Raw genomic sequence first — 19910 nt, forward strand, 5'->3', positions numbered from 1 at the left:
ATGTCATTTTTTTGTATTTTTAATAAATTTGTAAACACTCAGTTTGCCATATTGTCATAATGGGGTAATCGTGTGTAGAATATTAGAGTGAGACAATTTGGTGCAAGACTGTGGAAAAAGTGAAACACACTCCAGCTCAATAGGTGGCGGTAATGCATCGTTTAGTTGGTTTGGCAGTTGCAAAATAATAGGGAATAAGGATTCACAATCACTTCCTGTTTACGTTCGACAAAATGACGTCACGCTAAAAATGTTAAACGGAGTGTTTCGATATTGAAACATCAGATAACTTAAGAGACAGCGTCCTTCTGATTTTGATACGAAACTATATGCAAACGTCTCCTGAGCCGCTGCATCCGGAGCCCGTACCCTGAGGAAGAACTCCCTCTGTCGGCGCATCTCAGCCAGAAAGCAAGCTAGCCGGGTTCTTCATTCCAGGTAGCCTAGGAAGTAACGTCTTCTGTAAGTTAGTGTTGGAACGAGTTGGCCGCGGACTCTAACGAACTTCCAGATTAAGCAGAATACGTCGCGTCTGCCAGCATGGAAAATAAATATAACCTTAAAAGTCCAGGTAAGCTCTCTGTCAAAGTCGTTTACCTCTTCCTTCTACATTTGCCAAAAAGATGACAAAATCAACCAACTTTTACCACTTTACTCTCATAATAGCTATATAACAGCTGTGTATCGTCCACGGTTAACTTTAATGTCAACCGAAACTGTCACACTGACACGTAGAGCTATGTTTGACTTTATATTTGGGGAAATTTCTACAGTTGTTAAGACGGTATGGAAATTGCTTTCATTTCCTTCTGTTTAGCAGTCAGAATAACCCAACACATTATCATTGGTTCAAGCAGATGAAAATGATACACTGAGCGTTACGTTTTCACTCATACACATTTTATTTAAACCCGGGTTTTTAGTCTAGCAGTGTTTGTTTGGAGGTTGTGAGCATATGTTTAGATTTTGCTCTGCACGTTGATTAGCAGCTGTTAACCTCTAGTGGTGTCCAGACTTTTTACCACGTGGGCCAAATTCATCATGTGGAAAGTGCTAGAGGGCCACAAAAAATATTTTCTTTTTATTAAAAAGCAAAAACAAATGTTGTGAATTTTGGAAGGAAAGGCATCTGTAAATCAATGTAGGTCCAAACATAAGTTTTTTCTAAGGCTTGGGTTAATAGAAGAAACGGGTTGCTTTTTTTGACAGATTTTTATTTTCTCATCCATTGTCCAGGTCAAAAACCATTATGATTCTGACAGCTCTCTTCTTTTCCTCAAAGTTTTGCTATATTTAGGCAAGTTTAACGAATTATTTCACTAGATGTTGCTGAAGATTTGTGGTCCCATTTACTATAGGACCACAAAGCAAGAGACATGGCAATTCAAAGATAAATACTTTGTGTTATTCCTAAAGTTTTCTATTAAAAATGTCCATATATAATGTTTTACAATTCTAGAGCTGTGGTCAAGAACTACAAGTGGCCCTCAGGCCACATTTTTGACTCCCATGATCAAATGGGTTGACCCATCATTTCACATTAAAGGCTCTGTCTGTTGTCTTTTTTTCTGCCACCTATATAGAAAAGTTGTGGTTAGATTAGACATTAAAATAGTTTATAGTGAGCCCAGGTTGTATAGGAGAGCAATAGCTGAAAGGTTGTTGGGTGGCTAACACGACATTTTGATTGAACTTTAAAGGCACCTGAATTCCTTTAGGTTCCACTGAGTTTGTGATTATTTAAGTCTACTTTATTAAAATTTTCATAGAGTTGGTGGTAAGAATGTATGATTTTTTGTAATTTTAATTTGTGAAATAAATCAGTATTTCTTGCAGAACAAGAAACCAGGCTGTTGGTAGAACTGAAGAGTTGTAGATAAATGATTAGTTCAGTTTATTAACTTGTGACCTGTGGTGTGGATTTAGTACTGCAGCTGGGATGACAAAGTAACAATTTGTAGCTAATAATGTTTTACAGTCATTTGTACATAAAATTGACCTGCATCTCTCATATTTTTGTGTTTCAAATTTCTTGAGTCAAAAGCTGAGTTGTTCATCTCAGTATTCTCAATATTTCCCCTCTCAGATGAACATTCTGTGTTAGTTTAAAACATTAACTTCACCTGCTGCTGTTGCCAGACATTGTCAGTTGTTTCAGAATGGAACTGAAATTGAGAGTGAAACGCTGAACGTTCTGAACCACTGAGTTTTTGCTGCACATCAGCCAGAACACTGCAGCATCTGCATGTTACCAGCTCAGATTCACAATAGACCTGTGAAGCCTATTATCATAAGAAGATAAAATAAACTTGGACAAAGCCAATATGTAAAGGTGAGGTGTTATGTAAAATGTACTTTTTTGAGCTTTGCATCATGTTATGTTGCTCCCTCATCAGAAACATACAATCTAAAAGTTTATTTGGGTTGTAGTTCATGTTGTGGACTTATTTATTAATCTCACTTAATTCTTTTGATTTAATGATGACAACTTACCTGTTTGTGTTGAATTAACTTAAAAGTTACATATTTTTAACTCAGGGGAACTTTCTACTTTGACTTTACTTGAAACAATTAACTTTAATGCGGCGTTTGTGTCCTACAAACTCAAGCTTCACCAGGGACAGATCCTGTACCGACCAGGTGCTGTTGTGGAGCAGGGGTAGAGCACAACTCACAGCAGACCTTAGTCCTCGATGCGGACGTCACAGGTTCGATTCCTGGCCTGATGACCTTTGCCGCATGTCTTCCCCCTATTTCCTGTCTAACTAACTGCTCTCAAATAAAAGCCACCTGAGCCAAAAAAAGATCCTTTATTAGTTCACTTCTTTATTTTATTAGTTCACTTCTTTATTTGAGGGTTAGGGTTAGGGTTACTAGTAAACTAATGCAATTGGTTAAACTTAATTGAATAACTTGTTACCAGTTGCAGCAATTCAATTAAGTTGGTTCAACTGGTTTCCTTTTTCAGTGTACCTGGAGTGTTGCTTCCACTCTTTAATTTATTGTATTGTTTATTTATTTCATGCATGCTTGAGAAATCCTTTAATCTCCCATGGCAACCATTCAGGGTGCCTAAATGCTTGCTCTCACAAAGAATCACATATTTCCATGCAGCTCCTCCTTGGAGCTGCAGTCTTCTGCCTCACAGAGCAGAGAAACTATTTAAACCTGCTTATGTTCCATCTACATTTAAAAGCATTAGTTGGTTCTTTATCAGTTTTATCCTGTGTTAAGAGGAAGGTCCAAAGGTCCACCTGTCTCTCTGGAGTTGTAGCGATTTGTATTCAGAGGAAAATTCCTAATCGGCCGATTCCCACGTGTTTGTATTTGGAAAAATTTGTATTTAGATGCGATTATATTTTGGAGTAGTAAATGCATAGACTTTGCAGTAAAATAGTTTCAATTCTTCCAGAAATAATTTTGAAAATAATTTTTAAAACTAGAAATGTAGTATGACATTTGGCGTCAGACAGTGGCAAAAAAAAAAAAAAATTATAAAAATTTACCTGAAATGACTAAGCACCCAGCTGATGGGGTATTCTACATATAGGATTGTTTAAGATCAGATCAGATAAACTTTATTATCCCCCAAGGGGCAATTTTCTTTGTGAACAGCAAAGTTTGGATTTTCGTAAAAAAATCAAGTCATGTTTTCTCTGTATTACTCATTAATTTATAAATGTCACAGTTTCAAACTAAATATTAAGTTGGCTGCTAATATTTATCTTGGTAGCTAAATATTTAGTTAGCAATAAATATTTAGTTGGCAAATAAATAACATAATAAATACCAATAAATACATAACATAAAGAAAAAAACAATGATAAAAATACACCACAACATTCATACAGCACATGGAGCAGTTCTATACCACCACAGTTTGGGATTATCTCAAATTATTAATGAGACCGAAAAATCATTGATTCTGTTTGTTGTCATGCCCACCAGTTTATACTGTAATCAGGCATATTTCATCTCTGCTGTGTAGTGGTGACAGCAGAGGCATGCAAGCAATTAGGAAAGATTACACTTTTGAGGAGTTTGGCTCCCTCCCTCCCTCAGGCCCTCCACGTCTCTGGTTTTGGTCTGTTGTTATGCAACAGAATCTCCTATTTCCCCTCTGGACCTTCTGTGACTCATTCCCAGTGGCAGACACTCAAAATGTGTGTTACATAAAATGATTTGACATGCAGGGATTATCAACCCATCGCCTTGGGCCAGTGGCCTGACCTCCCCGACTCAGCTGAGATCATAGGCACATTTGTGGGAAAGGCCTTTCCTTGTCCACTCAGCTTACCATTAAATGAAGGATTGGGTGGGATATGAGACTAAGCAGGGGAAGCCACGTGCTCTAACTCACAGAAGACTGAGGTATTGGTTGTTCAAAAAAAATAATCGTTGACTATTTTCTGCTTCTTGATCTTTTCTTTTTGGTGTATATAGAACGTAAGATGGGATTTAGATTTAAAAAGATCATTCAATGCAAGTATTTCAAATAAGAAACATTTGAATGATAAAATGTAACTTCTTTAAAAAGCTACAAAAACACCCAAATGAACCCATTTTATTTTCCCTTTAACAGCAGTTCAGCTATTCTCCATATGAAATGATAAATAATAAAAGATACTTCTTATCACCTTCTCCCAACATTTCTTGTTCTTCTCATTTTATTATAATTGCAGTGAAAAATGCTCCTTTCACTTTCTGTCTTTGATTAATATTTATGTGTGAGACTTGCGCTGGCATTGGGCGCCGCAGCCAGAGGAGGTACAGACCAGACATCCGTCCATCAGTGGAAATGTGACATATCAGAACCAGCTGGCCGTCCTGAACCTGCACCACCACCATGGCTGAGCTACTGGTTGGTTACTGACAAACTTGAGTTAACTGGAGGTTCACTTGTATTTTAAGGTCCCAACTGGAACAATCTGCTTTGTTGTTTGTCATGATGGGACAGTCAAAAGAAATCAGCCAAAATATCAGGAAGAGAATTGTGGAGCTGCACAAGTCTGGTTCATTCTCGGAAACGCGTTCATCTATTCAAGCACTTATATGCAAGCATAGACATGGAAATGTCCACCTATCATCCCACTCAGCAAGACGGGTTCTGTGAACAAGTTTTGATCTGAAATGTGCAAATCGATCCCAGAACTAAAACCAGAGACCTTATGAAGATGATGCAGAACCTGTTAAGACTTAGTCTTTATCCACATTTTAGTTTTGTTGTTGTTTGTAATTGAAATCATAAGTAATCCTGAAGCTCTTCAGTCTCTGAATATAGAGAACACTGAGGAGGGCGGAGCTGTGCAGACTCCTCATCCTGCAGTTCAGGATAAGTGTGGTGAATTCAGAGTGGCTGGCCTTCGGCAAAATCAGATGACCACATTCTGTAAAAATGTTGTGCTATGAGGCGATCTCTGCTCCACTGCTTTTCTTCTCCCCTACAGCTTCCAGCTCCTCTCACTTCATCTTACCATCATCACTTTTTTATTGCCCCCCATCCACTTTTCTAGCTCTCCCTTATCTTCATCTGTTTCTTCAGTTTTACAGATTTTAGGATTAATTTTTTCACATCCCAGCAGTCTCTTGATGATTGGATCCCAAATAAAATCTGACTGCCTGAGCAGCCTCCAAATTAGACTTTACCTTTTTCTAATTCCATGCTAACTTTCACTCCCATCCTGTGTTCTCCCACTCTGGCCTGGTCACTCATGACGTTTGCCATTTCTGACTATATATTGACCCAGCTGCCTGGCAGACTGACTTCCCTCTGAACTTGATGTATACATTATGAATTTTCCACATGAGCTAGAAAAATGACATTGGCACGTGTTGTTACTCCTGTCCTTGTTCTAAGAACCATGTGATTTATTTCTCCAGGCACTTTTCTCAAGAGCTCGTTCACTTCTCTGCTTAAACATGATGAGCTGTTGCCTTACAGCCAGCAGTGCCGTAGGAGCTGACTTTATGTCCTTCACCGAGGCAGGAAGTAACCCCACCCTTTCAGATAGCTATAATCCTCAACGTCCTCAGCAGGACTTGTGTAACCTTCCTAGGATGCTGATGTTTTCTGTAGCTAGACTGAAGCAGCAGATGTGTGTGTTTCAGGCCAAGTTCTGATCATTAGCTGATACCTTGAACTCAGAGCTGGGATGCTATGGAAATTCAATTTACAAATCTTTATGGTTATCAACTGACATTTAAAGTTAAAGCTTTGTTTGTCTTACTTATATGAGGGATTTAGCTTTGAGTGTGTACTTTGCCTTAATGATGCTGCAGTAAGTATACTTACAAGGATTTCATGCATACCAAAAGGGAATATTACTCAATTCAGTCTTCGCGTATATAAACATCAAAATTTAACAGACCTCAAGTGTCTTTTGATGAAAAGTCGCAGGATGGACATGGTCCTGCTTACTGTTAAAGAAAATAAAAATATGTTGTATTATAAGAAAAATACTGAATACCTTATATTTTTCATTCTAGGACACCTTTAATTTTTCTGTGTAAAATAATGAAATGTCTCCATGTGTAACCATCTGGTCCAGATTCATATTCTATGAGTGATATGACACAGTCCATCCATGTCCCAGACGTTTCCCACATTTTCTCAGTATAAATAAGAGCTTAAAGCTAGTAATTTGTGCAGAAGGTAATTTTTCATTGGAATATACTTGGGTGTTGGCTTTTCTGATTCTCAGCTCAAATAACTACAACAGTTTGAAGAAGTGCTGGTTTCCTTCTGGAAGTGCAGGAGATCAGGAGTAGCTGAGAAGAAGAATGGGAGCCGATAACATCTGCTTGGTCACTAACTCTTCCTTTCACTGTCCCTGTCGTAGCGGTGAAGAGGCTAATGAAGGAAGCTGCAGAACTGAGGGATCCGACGGAGCACTACCACGCCCAGCCACTGGACGTACGTTGAAAACAATCTCACCCAGATGGTCTGCAGACCACGCCACGTCTTTTAAAACTCTACAGGTTGACAGGGTGGATCTTTACTGAGCTCAGTGTAGCTGTAGAAGCAAGTCAGCATTAGGCATTATATTAGTGGGAGCCATGGAATAATGAAATGAGTGTAAATTGGTGTAAGTTCAAAACAAGAAATGTTGACCATATCATCATCTGATCAAAGATTCAGTCAGATTCTCACCACTTCAACATCAGGCTTTTACCTCAGGAGATGTTTCTTCTCGTCGTTACTTATCAATACAACAGACCGATGTTACGTTGCTGCCAGCTGTCACCTCCAGTCAGTGCATGTTCCTGTATGTGTTCACACATTCTAATCTGCACTAATTGTGACATTTCTTTGTGGCTCCAGGACAACCTCTTTGAATGGCACTTTTCTGTACGCGGGCCTCCAGATTCTGATTTTGATGGTGGAGTGTACCATGGCAGGATTGTGCTGCCCCCGGAATACCCCATGAAGCCTCCCAGCATCATCCTGCTGACAGTAAGATGGAGGGAAAGCTCATGTTTTAGTCCCTTCTCCTGAAGCAGAACAGGAACACATCAGATTAGACTCTAATCTTAGCCTTAGTGGCACTTTATTGAACCAGGGGCCGTGGAAGGTGTCATGTTCAAAATCAAGTCCTGATTGTTTATTCACTGCACTGTTTTTGAGAGAATGAGATTGATTTACATTAACACACCTGCTATAATAACCATGGAAATAAGATTATTCCAAAGTATTTTGAATGTCCATTTCTTATGCAGTTTTTCTCTCTGTCATATTTTATGTATTTTATTTTTATTGTATGTCAGAAAAGATTTAAATTAGTATGTTTTGTTCTCAGGTTTTCTAACCTCAGCCTGTCTGTAAAAACTTTGGATCATTTGTTGTCTGTGTCATATCCAGTCAGTTGTCTTTTTTTTCTCTCTTACAGCCAACTGGGAGATTTGAAGTGGGGAAGAAGATTTGTCTGAGCATCTCAGGGCATCACCCAGAGACTTGGCAGCCTTCTTGGAGCAGTAAGTATTAAAAAATTACTACTGTTCCAATCCACTGTTTTCTCTTTCCATACCGATACAGATACCTGAGGTTTCAATATCAGGAGTGATACAGATATTAATATTGAATCGGTACATCTCTAGATTGTTTTCCACATTCTCAGTAAAACATGTTCCAGTTTCTGTTTCTTATTTCTTGTGCCCCAACAACTGCAGGCTTGAATTTGACATTAATCTTGAAATCCCATTGTTCACAGATATTTTCAGCAAAAGTACTATTTTAAAAATCTACTAATAATCGCCAGGCTTGAAGAAGACCATCACCTTAAAGATTGAGATATGTCCTTGACATTTGGCATAAATCATCCTTACAACATACTTCAATTAAAAACCAAACAATAAATAATAATAGTTAGTAAAGAAAAAAGGCTGAACAACCTGATTAAGAAGGCTGGTTATGTTCTGAAGAATACTCTAGAACATCTGAAGATCATGGTACAAAGAAGGATTCTTCATAAAATCAAGAAAATGTGAATCTGTAAAATGTCTGACTACAGGTCCATTCTGGATGTTCACATAGACAAAGTTTCAGATCTGCTGTATCAGAAGGTTGTTAAACATGTGTAAACAGTGATACAGTGTAAACTTACCTATTTTATTACATTGTTAAATTGGCTTCACTTATGATTCTTCGTTTCTTTTTTCATATTTTTATTTGTTCTGTTTTTGTCTTGCAGTCCGAACTGCTCTAATAGCTATAATTGGATTCATGCCAACTAAAGGTGAAGGTGCAATAGGATCTCTGGATTACACCCCAGAAGAGAGAAAGGCCCTCGCTAAAAAGTAAGATCTCCTTTCTTAGAATCGTTTCACTCATTTTCTGTGTTGTATTGCAGCTTGTGTTTGCTGTGCTATGGGTTGGGAGTGATAGTTGAGCGTTAAAGATCTTTCTACTGCTATTTTTCTCACCACAACTCAAACATTAGATGCAGCTCCGGTGCGCTTTCAGTGTTGATTCAGGTTTTGACTTGGAGGTGATCCACAAATCCACGTTATACAGATGTTCATGCTGTGAACATAAAGGAACTGTTGCAAGTTATCCTCAGAGAAAACCATTAAATGAGAATGAGGGCCTGAGTTGGGGTGAATTGACCCAGTGTCCCATGAGCTAGAAAGCTGTTCTGATCTCTGAGCTGCCCTGGATGACAGCAACATAAGCATTCACTTTATTCAGTTTTTTTTTTTTTTTTTAGGAAGTAAACCCATTGACATTATGAATCTATTTTCCAGGGATGCCCTGGTTAAAATTAAAGCAGAGCACTATAAAAGATGCTAACAAGCCATTACTTTTGTAAAAGGAATCTGCAGCAGAACCTGGCTCTGTGGGAACAGCCATCTGCTTTACTGACAGGAACAGTGATAAAGGACTATTTTCACTGTTAAAGAAAAGTCAAGAGTTTACGGCACCAGTAGCTCCTTTAGTTTCTTTATTTAGGAGAGAAGCGCTGTGTTTAAAATAACAAGATTTTATAAACTGTTTATATGTGAAAAATGTGCTTTTTTATATGTACAGTATTACTATAATAAAACAGCCCTGTCTATGTACCATCAGCTGTTTTTACAACTTATCATCTTTCCTGTAAAGCGTGTGCTTGACAAGCAAACATGGTGTGGTCAGGTCGCTTCTTTTTGCAAGTCCACATAGTCATTATCACCAATACATCTGGTGTCATAATGGTACATGAACTGGAATGTACTGCACAGGCTTCATTCTGCACTACATTTGAGGTGGACAGGCAGCAAGTCGCTCTTCTATTAGCAGATGAGATGAGGGTTGGGACCAACCTGTGGGTTTATTGGCACTTTAAAACAAAGTTTCAGAAAGACAACAGAATAGAAGCTACCTAGCTTTTCAGCTTCTTAAAGGGAAAACAAGAATATTTGGTTTTTCAACATAAAAAAACAAATATGTTTTGGTTTTTCACAACTTTTCTTTTCTGTTGTGAAGAGAACAGAAGAGAGCTTCTACAGAAATGTGAATATGTTTAAAAACCAAATATTATTGTTTTCCCTTTAAGAAGCTGTAAAGCTAGATAGCTTCTCTTCTGTTGTGATAAAGCTGTTTGCAGTTTATTTGCAAATGTCAGCAGCTAGCTGTGGACTTATACAAGTAATTGTGTGAAAGGCTTTGAAACATTCAGAAATAGATTAGCAACCTGCCAGTAGGCAGCAGATTTGATTTCAGTGTATGCTTTGTGTTTAAATAATAGAATAAAAAAACCCACAGGTGTCTAAAAACAATGTTTTTAAGGTTCTTAGTGTTCATAAGTTAATTTATCCATACGTCATGATGCAAAGATGCCTTATTAATGGTTTGATGCTATCACAGGTGACTTTTTCGTTGTATAAAAATGTGAGCTGCAAAACTAAAGATGTCCTTGAGACATGATAAGCTGTTCCTTGTTGGTTCCCAGGTCCCAGGACTTCTGCTGTGAAGCTTGTGGCTGTTCGATGCGATCTGCCCTCCTGCCTCTGACCTCCAACAGCAACCCCAGTGCTGAGGATCGCCAGGCCAAAGAACTAGCACAGCAAATCAAATTCAAGGTACAAACTCCATTTGTGGCGGGAAGAATTCTTCCTTGATGTCATCCAGTATAAATGATTGATATCAATTATACTGTGTATATACGTATATACAGTATATATACACTGCTCAATAAAATAAAGGGAACACTCAAATATCACATCCTAGATCTGAATGAAAGAAATATTCTCATTGAATACTTTGTTCTGTACAAAGTTGAATGTGCTGACAACAAAATCACACAAAAATCATCAATGGAAATCAAATTTATTAACCAATGGAGGCCTGGATTTGGAGCCACACACAAAATTAAAGTGAAATAACACTGCACGCTGATCCAACTTTAATGTAATGTCCTTAAAACAAGTCAAAATGAGGCTCAGTATTGTGTGTGGCCTCCACGTGCCTGTATGACCTCCCTACAACGCCTGGGCATGCTCCTGATGAGGTGGCGGATGGTCTCCTGAGGGATCTCCTCCCAGACCTGGACTAAAGCATCCGCCAACTCCTGGACAGTCTGTGGTGCAACATGACGTTGGTGGATGGAGCGAGACATGATGTCCCAGATGTGCTCAATCGGATTCAGGTCTGGGGAACGGGCTGACCAGTCCATAGCTTCAATGCCTTCATCTTGCAGGAACTGCTGACACACTCCAGCCACATGAGGTCTAGCATTGTCCTGCATTAGGAGGAACCCAGGGCCAACCGCACCAGCATATGGTCTCACAAGGGGTCTGAGGATCTCATCTCGGTACCTAATGGCAGTCAGGCTACCTCTGGTGAGCACATGGAGGGCTGTGCGGCCCTCCAAAGAAATGCCACCCCACACCATTACTGACCCACTGCCAAACCGGTCATGCTGAAAGATGTTGCAGGCAGCAGACCGCTCTCCACGGTGTCTCCAGACTCTGTCACGTCTGTCACATGTGCTCAGTGTGAATCTGCTTTCATCTGTGAAGAGCACAAGGCGCCAGTGGCGAATTTGCCAATCCTGGTGTTCTCTGGCAAATGCCAAGCGTCCTGCACGGTGTTGGGCTGTGAGCACAACCCCCATCTGTGGACGTCGGGCCCTCATACCATCCTCATGGAGTCGGTTTCTAACCGTTTGTGCAGACACATGCACATTTGTGGCCTGCTGGAGGTCATTTTGCAGGGCTCTGGCAGTGCTCCTCCTGTTCCTTCTTGCACAAAGGCGGAGGTAGCGGTCCTGCTGCTGGGTTGTTGCCCTCCTACGGCCTCCTCCACGTCTCCTGGTGTACTGGCCTGTCTCCTGGTAGCGCCTCCAGCCTCTGGACACTACGCTGACAGACACAGCAAACCTTCTTGCCACAGCTCGCATTGATGTGCCATCCTGGATGAGCTGCACTACCTGAGCCACTTGTGTGGGTTGTGGAGTCCGTCTCATGCTACCACGAGTGTGAAAGCACCACCAACATTCAAAACTGACCAAAACATCAGCCAGACAGCATAGATACTGAGAAGTGGTCTGTGGTCCCAACTGCAGAACCACTCCTTTATTGAGTGTGTCTTGCTAATTGCCAATAATTTCCACCTGTTGTCTATTCCATTTGCACAACAGCAGGTGAAATTGATTGTCAATCAGTGTTGCTTCCTAAGTGGACAGTTTGATTTCACAGAAGTTTGATTTACTTGGAGTTATATTGTGTTGTTTAAGTGTTCCCTTTATTTTTTTGAGCAGTATATATATATATATATATATAGGGGTATATATATTAATATATATATATATATAAAAAAGGTGGAAAATATTTGATTAATGTGACCCTTGATTTAAACTTTCAATAAACTGCCAAATGATCAGAAATGTATTAGTCATTACTGTTCAGAGAGCTACTTCTAGAAATGAATTTCTGTGAACAGAATTGCTTGTTGAAAGAGTTACATCACACTAAACAGAACCTGATGCAGTTAAAGTTATACAAGCTAACCTTGTGATGAACCTGTGAAAAGCTGAAATTCCTGAATACTTTATACCCTCTAAAAAACACAGAACAGTTTATTTTATCACTTCAAATGCCAAATACACATTAATTTTAGCTAGCACACTAACTGTGGATAAATGGGCTTGACCTACTGAAGAAGCTAACACCCAGGATCCTTCACATCTCTGCTCTTTGGGCTGCTGCCAATCGGTGCCAAGGAAAGTGAAAGGAGCTCCTGGATTGTCTCCTTTGGAAACGTCAGCTATTACCATGTGAAGCAGCATTGTGCCTAGGTATTTTAGTTTCACAAACTGCATTTTAAAAAATATTTTAAAAATGCTCTATAAAAAAGTGTATGTGAAAACTGAACCGGGAACAGGCAGGAATCCGCTGTAATAAAAAGATTACAACTGTAGAGTTGTATGATATTCCTACTCACCATTTATCTATTAGTGTTTAATTAGCTGGCTGTTTCTTAACACATAGCCTGTCTGGAAGGCATCAATCACTACTGGAAGGTTCAGGCTGCAAGTAGTTCTATTCTACCAAGTTTATATTTTCTTGAAGTTTGATTGACATCTGTGAGCCACTAACCAGAGTGTGATGTTATGAACGAATGAAGACATCATTCCAGCCTGGACAGCTCAGTCTGTTACTTACAAAACTGAGTAAAGATATGACTATTAATTTAATTCCCATGTCCTATCATTTATCATTACATTAGCACTTAAGCAATGCTAATTATCAATACTGCCATGAATGTTGCAGTGGAAAACTTCAGCTACGGATTTTTCCTCTGTTGTTCAATTGGATCACTTCACATATCCTAATAAAGAGAAAGTTCTGGTTGTTGTTGGACATACTTTCAGTAGGTGAGTAAGGATCTAGGCCAACGAAAAGTGTAACTGTGATATCTGTCATGATAAAGATCTATGTCTGAATTATTTGCTCCAACACACCATGCTGATGACTATAGTTTCCTGTGTGTCCGTACAGGCAGAGTCCAGTATAATACCACAGGCTTCAACAAGTGGAAGTAAAGCTTCAACTGTCACTCAGGGAGAAACCTCCAGCTCTTCTGAGCAGCAAGCTGAAGAAAGGCCCCAGGCTGAACAGGTAGGTGGCGCCGTGTCATGTGGGACACACTGAGAGCCACACAGCTATGCTCTCTCTGTCAGGTTTTATTTGGATTTCAGAAATCACTGTGAGGCAAACTTATTTTTAATCCTTACACACTCTTCCAGTGATACTAGAAATACCTTTAATGTCACTTTTCAGGTTGATATTAGTGTTTTCATAAAAGGACCCAAAATACTCAGAAATATATATATTTTTAACTGTTCATCGAGACTGGTTTGGGTAAATTCTGAAAACAGGTTTTGGACATCTGTCTGTCTATCCACCATATTTGCTCAGAGGCTCCGTCTGGACTCTGTCTGACCTTTGTTCCGTATGTTCCCTTTGTCATATAAGTACAGTGTAACACAGACCCCATACAACTCAGGTCATAAAGACGCCTGGGCTGATATTTCTGTGATTAGCAGCAGTCAGAGCAGCAGATATTATACCAATATACAGTACATGTTAAAAAAAAGAAGAAAAGTTAAATATTTTTTCTTCACTCATTTCACTCAATAGATTCATCTCAGATTAAAATATTTCCTTTATTTCCTTTATTATATAAGCCTTTATTTCTTGTCATTTTGATTATTCTGGCTTTCAGAAAACTAAAACCCAGAATTCAGGAAAGATGGAAATCAGACAAAAGAGGATACAAATTCTTACAGAAGTGGTTTTTCTTCATGCCTGCTTCAGCTGCTGAGCTGTTGCCCATAGTTGGTGGTTTTAGTTCTGCAGTCAGACATCAGCTCTCTGTCAGCGTAAGAGCAGACGAGCTTCTGTGGCTTTCAACTTTTATTTCCACAGCTTCTCTTCAACAGATCTGAAAATATCAGCAAGCTGTGTTGCCTAAGAGGATTGATTTTGGTGCCAGATGCTATCCAGGGAACCACTGAGACTGATTCTGAAGGAGCAGAGGAGAGGGTCAACTTAGATTAGTATCCTGTGTTTAAATAAACCAAGCAGAGCTAAAATAGTCCCTGCCATCTGTTTCTGAAGTTGAAGCTAAAACTCTAAAAAGATGGACCACAGCATGCTGCCTGGCCTGCTGGACTAACCTCCAGCTTCCTCCACCAGTTACTTCCCATAAACAAGTCCATGTTGTCTGTGCAGTAATTTCCTAATTTCCTGTTCTTATTGCAGCCTGCTGTCTGATCCTACTAGGTTTAATTAAATGAGATCTAATTTATCCTAAACTTTTATGCACTGTTTCACACTCTGTGCTGATGCTCATATTGAGTTTTTAGTTTTCATTATACTGACCAATGATGCTACCATTGACCACACATTAGTGCTGTGAGAAACCAAAATAGGGTTTGGGCTGCTGGAGTAGTGAGAACACAAACTGTCTCAAGTTCATGTTGGTTTGGTTGATCCAAACATAGAAACTGAGCTCTGAGCTGGAGAACCACACACACACACACACACACACACACACCGTGGTCTAGCACAACCTGAACGCATCTCAGGAGGACCAGGAAAGACAAAAGTATCTGATAACATGTGACTTACGGTTTAGTCTGAAGGATTTCATGTCCCCCTGCAGGCGGAAGCGTCTCCAGCAGCAGATCCAGAGGAGCTCCAGGCCCCCAATGACAGCGGCCCTGTTCGTCGGCTCAGTCCCAGACAGCGTCGGGCCCAGCAGCTCAGCCGACAGGCCCCCAGGGCCGGCAGAGAACCAGTAGCTAGCAGAGCTCTGTTTGGTCCGGCGCCTCGCCGTGACAACCATGCAGCCTCTGCAGTCCTCATCGTGGTTCTCACCCTGGCCTTGGCTGCCCTCATCTTCCGCAGAATCTATTTGGCTAATGAATACAAGTTCAACTATGACCTGTGATGTTTCCCCTTACCGCTGTAGTCCACAGAACTCTGAGCAGAACCGTGGAGGGCAAGCTGAGGCTGTAGCTAACACTGACGTTGGGGCTTTTCCACTAACATGCTTCCAGGACTAGAGCAGGCTGGTGCTAGAGCTGTTTCTAATCTGATTCTATTATAAAGGTAAAAACTCCTGGTTTAGAGCAGACCCAGTCTCATCATGATGTCTTCCAGGATGTTTCCTCCTTTCTCTGGTGTATCCTGTGTTTCAGCAGAGGAACACCTTACCCAGACCGAGTACAGTTTGTCTCATTACCTCTGCACACATGTTTTAATGTCATATATTTGATTTAGAAGTGCTACTTTACACAACTCGTGATGTTTAGATGAGGCCCAGCGCACAGTTCACTGTGAAAATCCCCTGAATCTAAACTGTCAGCAGACGATGGTAAAACAACTGTATCAGAGTAGCAACTGCGCCTAGCATGACAGCTGGTTAACTCCTCTTCCTCATTCCTCGACTTCATGTTCCTATTAAAGCTTAGCAGTTTTCATACGTCAGCTTAACACAAACACTACAGTAAATCCAAAACTTGAAACCTTTTCAAGTTTTGTGCTTAAAGTCTTTTCATAATAACAATAATACGTTTTATTTCTAGGTGTCTTTCTTCACTTCAGGACGCTGAGTTTTAGTTGGTTGTTGGTCTCTGTGAACCTGCCTCAAGCCTCTGATGGAGGAGGGTCTTTTCCATAAAGTTTGTGTGACTGTAGCATCACTTCCTGCTTCCTCATTTAGCCTCAGAACATTAAGCAGAAAAAATACTGGGTGTGAAGCTAGCGCTAGCTCTTATTTAGTACTGGAACCAGTTTGCTGGAAAAGCCCTTGGTGCTCTGCCGCCTCAGCAGCCTGCTCCTCTCAGGAGGCCGTATCATTCCTGCTGCTGCAGTCAACAACACCTCCAGGGTGTCTTTTAATCAGTGTGACTTTTACTCTCTGTGGCATTGTGGCCTGCGGCATTAAGAACTGGAAGCTTTTTTCATTTATAGAACTCATGCCATGGCCAACATGTCTCCCTCTCCTCATGTAATTGTTGAATGTCCAACGGCTGTACTTATTCTGTCAATTAAAACTGTAACTGATAAGTTAGCAACATGGGCCAATGTGAGCTCTTTCTCTCATCAGACTGATGTGTGTTTGAAATTCCTGCCACACAAAAATCTGATTCCAAGATGTTGGGCCAAGAGTTTGGAAAAAGTCTTAGTTTTAAAGCAAGATATAAACTATCACACACTTCTCATGTTTTCCTTTATCTTGTAAAAGATGGGAGTCAGCAAATATCAAGAGGGTTATGTAAGCTGCCATTTATCATAGACGCAAGGAGTTCTTATTAACTTAATGTGTGTGTGAGGGTGTGTGTGTGGGGGTGGATGGTGTGCTTTAAAATAAAAAGCATCAGATTTTTAATTCAGTGAAGTTTTTATGCTAAATTGAAGGTTTCTGTTAGATGATAGGTTCACTCTAAGCAGATTTTAGCATTCTCTCATGTATACATGCAGCGTGCTGCACTGTGATTTTCAGGTTTTATGGTAGGACTGCTAGAACTTGTAAGAACCTCAGACTCATAATTGATTTGCCAAAGAATCACCATCAACAAAATTTTCAATATGTGAATGTTCACAAATGATTTTATGAGTTTATGTTTGCAAATAAAGATGTAACCCAGTGAAATAAATCTGATGAGGAAAACAACTTTTTTTCTGATTTATAAAGTATTTGCTGAAGAAAATGTAAAGCTCTCAACACCTCAGTAGGATCAGTCGTGCCTATATGGCAGCAAATTTTGCTTTATTATTTGAATATAGCGACATTTAATATCTAAATGATTAATAGCTGTTGAGTATTGTTTAATAAACAAAGAATGCACGTCTTTGAAGTAGGTAAGAACTGGACTGAACACGAGTGAAGGCAGTCAAGTCACAATTCTTGGAAGCAAATTGTGCTTCCAAGGCTGCACAGGCTGCACAGTACTGTGCAGCCTAGAACTGTGGTGTCATTTGTGAACATTCTTTTAAAAAGCTTCACATCTTATTCTAGACATCAAGCAGCCACTGTTTTCAGACCAAGTGGCTAAGCAGCAAAACCGTCTTTCCAACAGATGTACGTCTCTCAGCCTTTCAGGAGACTCTTGTGTTTGTGTGATGTGATAAATGTACAGCACCAAGAGCTTCACACTACATTCAGTCATTCACCCATTCACACTCACAAATGATAGTGATTCCCACAGCTGTTTCACAAGCCACATCAGTCTCAGGAGTTGATGAATGCTAGAACCAAAACCTTGATTTAAGATTTTTTTAAGGCCAGAGGATGCTGCCTGATCAACGTCCTGATCAAGCAGGATGCTGACGTTCCTCCCTGCAGGATAAAGAGTTCACATCTTTCCACGTCTAACTCTGGATAAAACTTCACAGTTTTTAATGAAGGATCTTTTCTTCCGCTTTCATTGGGTTTGACTTTTGAGCTGCTGCTACTATTGGAACAGCAAGACAGAAAAAGGATTCATTTACCCTTTAATTATAAATGTCTTCATGGGATAATAAATGGAGTCCATACACCATTTATTATTGCTTCATTTATCAGTGTGGTGGCACAATGTGAGTGTAATCTCTGCTATGATCTCTTTTTCTTTGTAGTGGCGATAAATTCATGAGCCAGTTGAAGTGCCAAATTAAATGAAGTTATTAACAGTTTAATGTATTACTTTTGGAAATGCCTTTCTTCATACCAGCATTCTGATTTCACAGAACTTGGGTGATATTTTTCCCCGTCACAATGCAGCCTGGTTGGTTTGTGCTGCTGGTCACACTGGGATGTTTGAGCTTTTCTTCCAAACTCGATCAGCTGCTTAAAACAGAATCACCTGAACACAACAAGCTCAACAAATAATTATGTGGGGAAAGTTAAACAGACCATGCAGTCACCAGTGATGCTTCCCCATCAGTTCAACACACAAATAAATAACTGAAAAAGCTTTGGCAAAATGAATATTTACAGTAAAGCTGATGATTTAACATAATTGAGGTTTTATGCTTTTTGTTTCCCCATAGTCTTTAAGACTAAATTAAGTCTATATTAATATAGTCTTTACAGTTAGGGGTTTTTTTACAGTTTACACTCTCCTCTCACTGTCTTCAGTCTACTTGTCAAACATTATAAATTGTGATTTGCTTTGTTCTGTTTTCACTGAGTTTTCTTGAAACAAGGTTCAGATCCCTCACTCTCCCTCATGTTTGTGCCTCCTTCATCCTGTTCTGAGTTGTGGAGCGATCACCTTACTTGGTTGGTATTGTTATTCACAGCACTAACTGGAAGAAGCAACCCGTCCATTGTCCTGGACAACCTTCACTCGGCTGGGTTGACAATGAATCCATCAAAGTGCGTGGTTGCTGCTGCTGAGACAGAATACCTGGACCGTATCACTGACCATTGTGGCTTGATGACCTTGATGGCGGTCATCGAGCCACAGATCAATAAAATCCAGGCTACTGAATCATGCCCTCTGCCCCAAACAAGGAATGTTAGATTGTCTTTGGGCCTGGTTGGTTTCTACCATCAGGACGAGATCCTGCTCCCCCAGTTCCATCCAGAGGACAGAGGAAGCAGTCCCTGTTTCATGACTTCCAACAGTCACTATATAAGCAACCTGTTTTATATAGTTACAACTTTGATGAAGTGCTCATATGACAGAGTGTTGTGGATCTCAGAGCTGTCTGTAAGAGGCTGTCATATAGTGGCATAAATGAGGTGGAAGGTGTTTGTTTTCACATTTGTGGGTAAATTAAAACCTGCCTTGTTGATTTAATCACCTGTGTCTTATGTTCCTGCTTGGCCCCTGACAATGTCATGAAGGCCTTTTTAGTAAAATGTTTTTTAGTAAATGTTGAAACTGATCTTTGCCTTCTTTTTGGTCAGCAGTGGTTCTGGTCTTGGAATTCTCCCATGAAGAGCATTGTTGACACTGACCATAGCTTTGAAGCATGCAGTGCTTCTTCTGGACTGTTGAGGTTCTCTTTGGAGAGATGAGGATGAATGGGATCAGGAAATAGGACAGCAGACGGACTGATCATGTTAGATGTGTTAGAGGTGGAGTGACAGAGGCCAAACTGAGATGGTTCAGAGAGACAATGATTCCATCAGTAGGTTGGAGCCATGGTTTATGTGGCTCCCTGTGGAAACCCAGGAAGATTCACCACTGTTCTGTTTCCACTTGGGTCTCCGGCTGCATTATAACATATTAATCTTTTCACAGACTAATAGAGCTCAGTGAAAATGTGTCTTGTCCTTTCTTCAGTTTCTTTGGATCTAGGCGTTATTATAGGTTTTTTTTCCCCCTTTTTGAAATACTATATTTGCTGTTTCTGTACTAAATTCTGTTTTAATTTGTTTTACTTTTGTGTAACCAGATTGTTGTGTGTTGCAGATTTCTGCTCAGGACCCTCTT

The 19910-nt window shown here is 40.0% G+C and overlaps 1 protein-coding gene across 2 annotated transcripts; it reads left to right on the forward strand.

Annotated features, from left to right (window-relative positions):
• Positions 1 to 211: 211 nt before the first annotated feature.
• ube2j1 (ubiquitin-conjugating enzyme E2, J1) lies at positions 212 to 18159 on the forward strand. 2 transcript variants are annotated; one of them, XM_032584423.1, is made up of 8 exons: positions 212 to 571; positions 6840 to 6913; positions 7322 to 7453; positions 7887 to 7971; positions 8688 to 8793; positions 10425 to 10554; positions 13474 to 13593; positions 15143 to 18159. In XM_032584423.1, exons 1-8 carry the CDS (start codon positions 541 to 543, stop codon positions 15428 to 15430), a joined length of 966 nt encoding a protein of 321 aa, XP_032440314.1. In that variant the 5' UTR covers positions 212 to 540; the 3' UTR covers positions 15431 to 18159. The 2 variants fall into 2 exon arrangements, with proteins under 2 accessions (XP_032440314.1, XP_032440315.1); XM_032584424.1 differs by lacking the exon at positions 212 to 571 and adding an exon at positions 4505 to 4861.
• The last annotated feature ends 1751 nt before the right edge of the window (positions 18160 to 19910 follow it).

The sequence above is a fragment of the Xiphophorus hellerii genome, chromosome 15 (assembly GCF_003331165.1).
Source record: "Xiphophorus hellerii strain 12219 chromosome 15, Xiphophorus_hellerii-4.1, whole genome shotgun sequence".
Classification (NCBI taxonomy): domain Eukaryota; kingdom Metazoa; phylum Chordata; class Actinopteri; order Cyprinodontiformes; family Poeciliidae; genus Xiphophorus; species Xiphophorus hellerii.

Bases quoted from the DNA above. Each gene is read 5' to 3' on its own strand.
- ube2j1 (XM_032584423.1), top strand. From the start codon at position 541: ATGGAAAATAAATATAACCTTAAAAGTCCAG. The intron at 7,454-7,886 runs GTAAGATGGAGG...TCTCTCTTACAG, and splicing joins CCAGCATCATCCTGCTGACA to CCAACTGGGAGATTTGAAGT. The intron at 7,972-8,687 runs GTAAGTATTAAA...TTTGTCTTGCAG, and splicing joins TTGGCAGCCTTCTTGGAGCA to TCCGAACTGCTCTAATAGCT.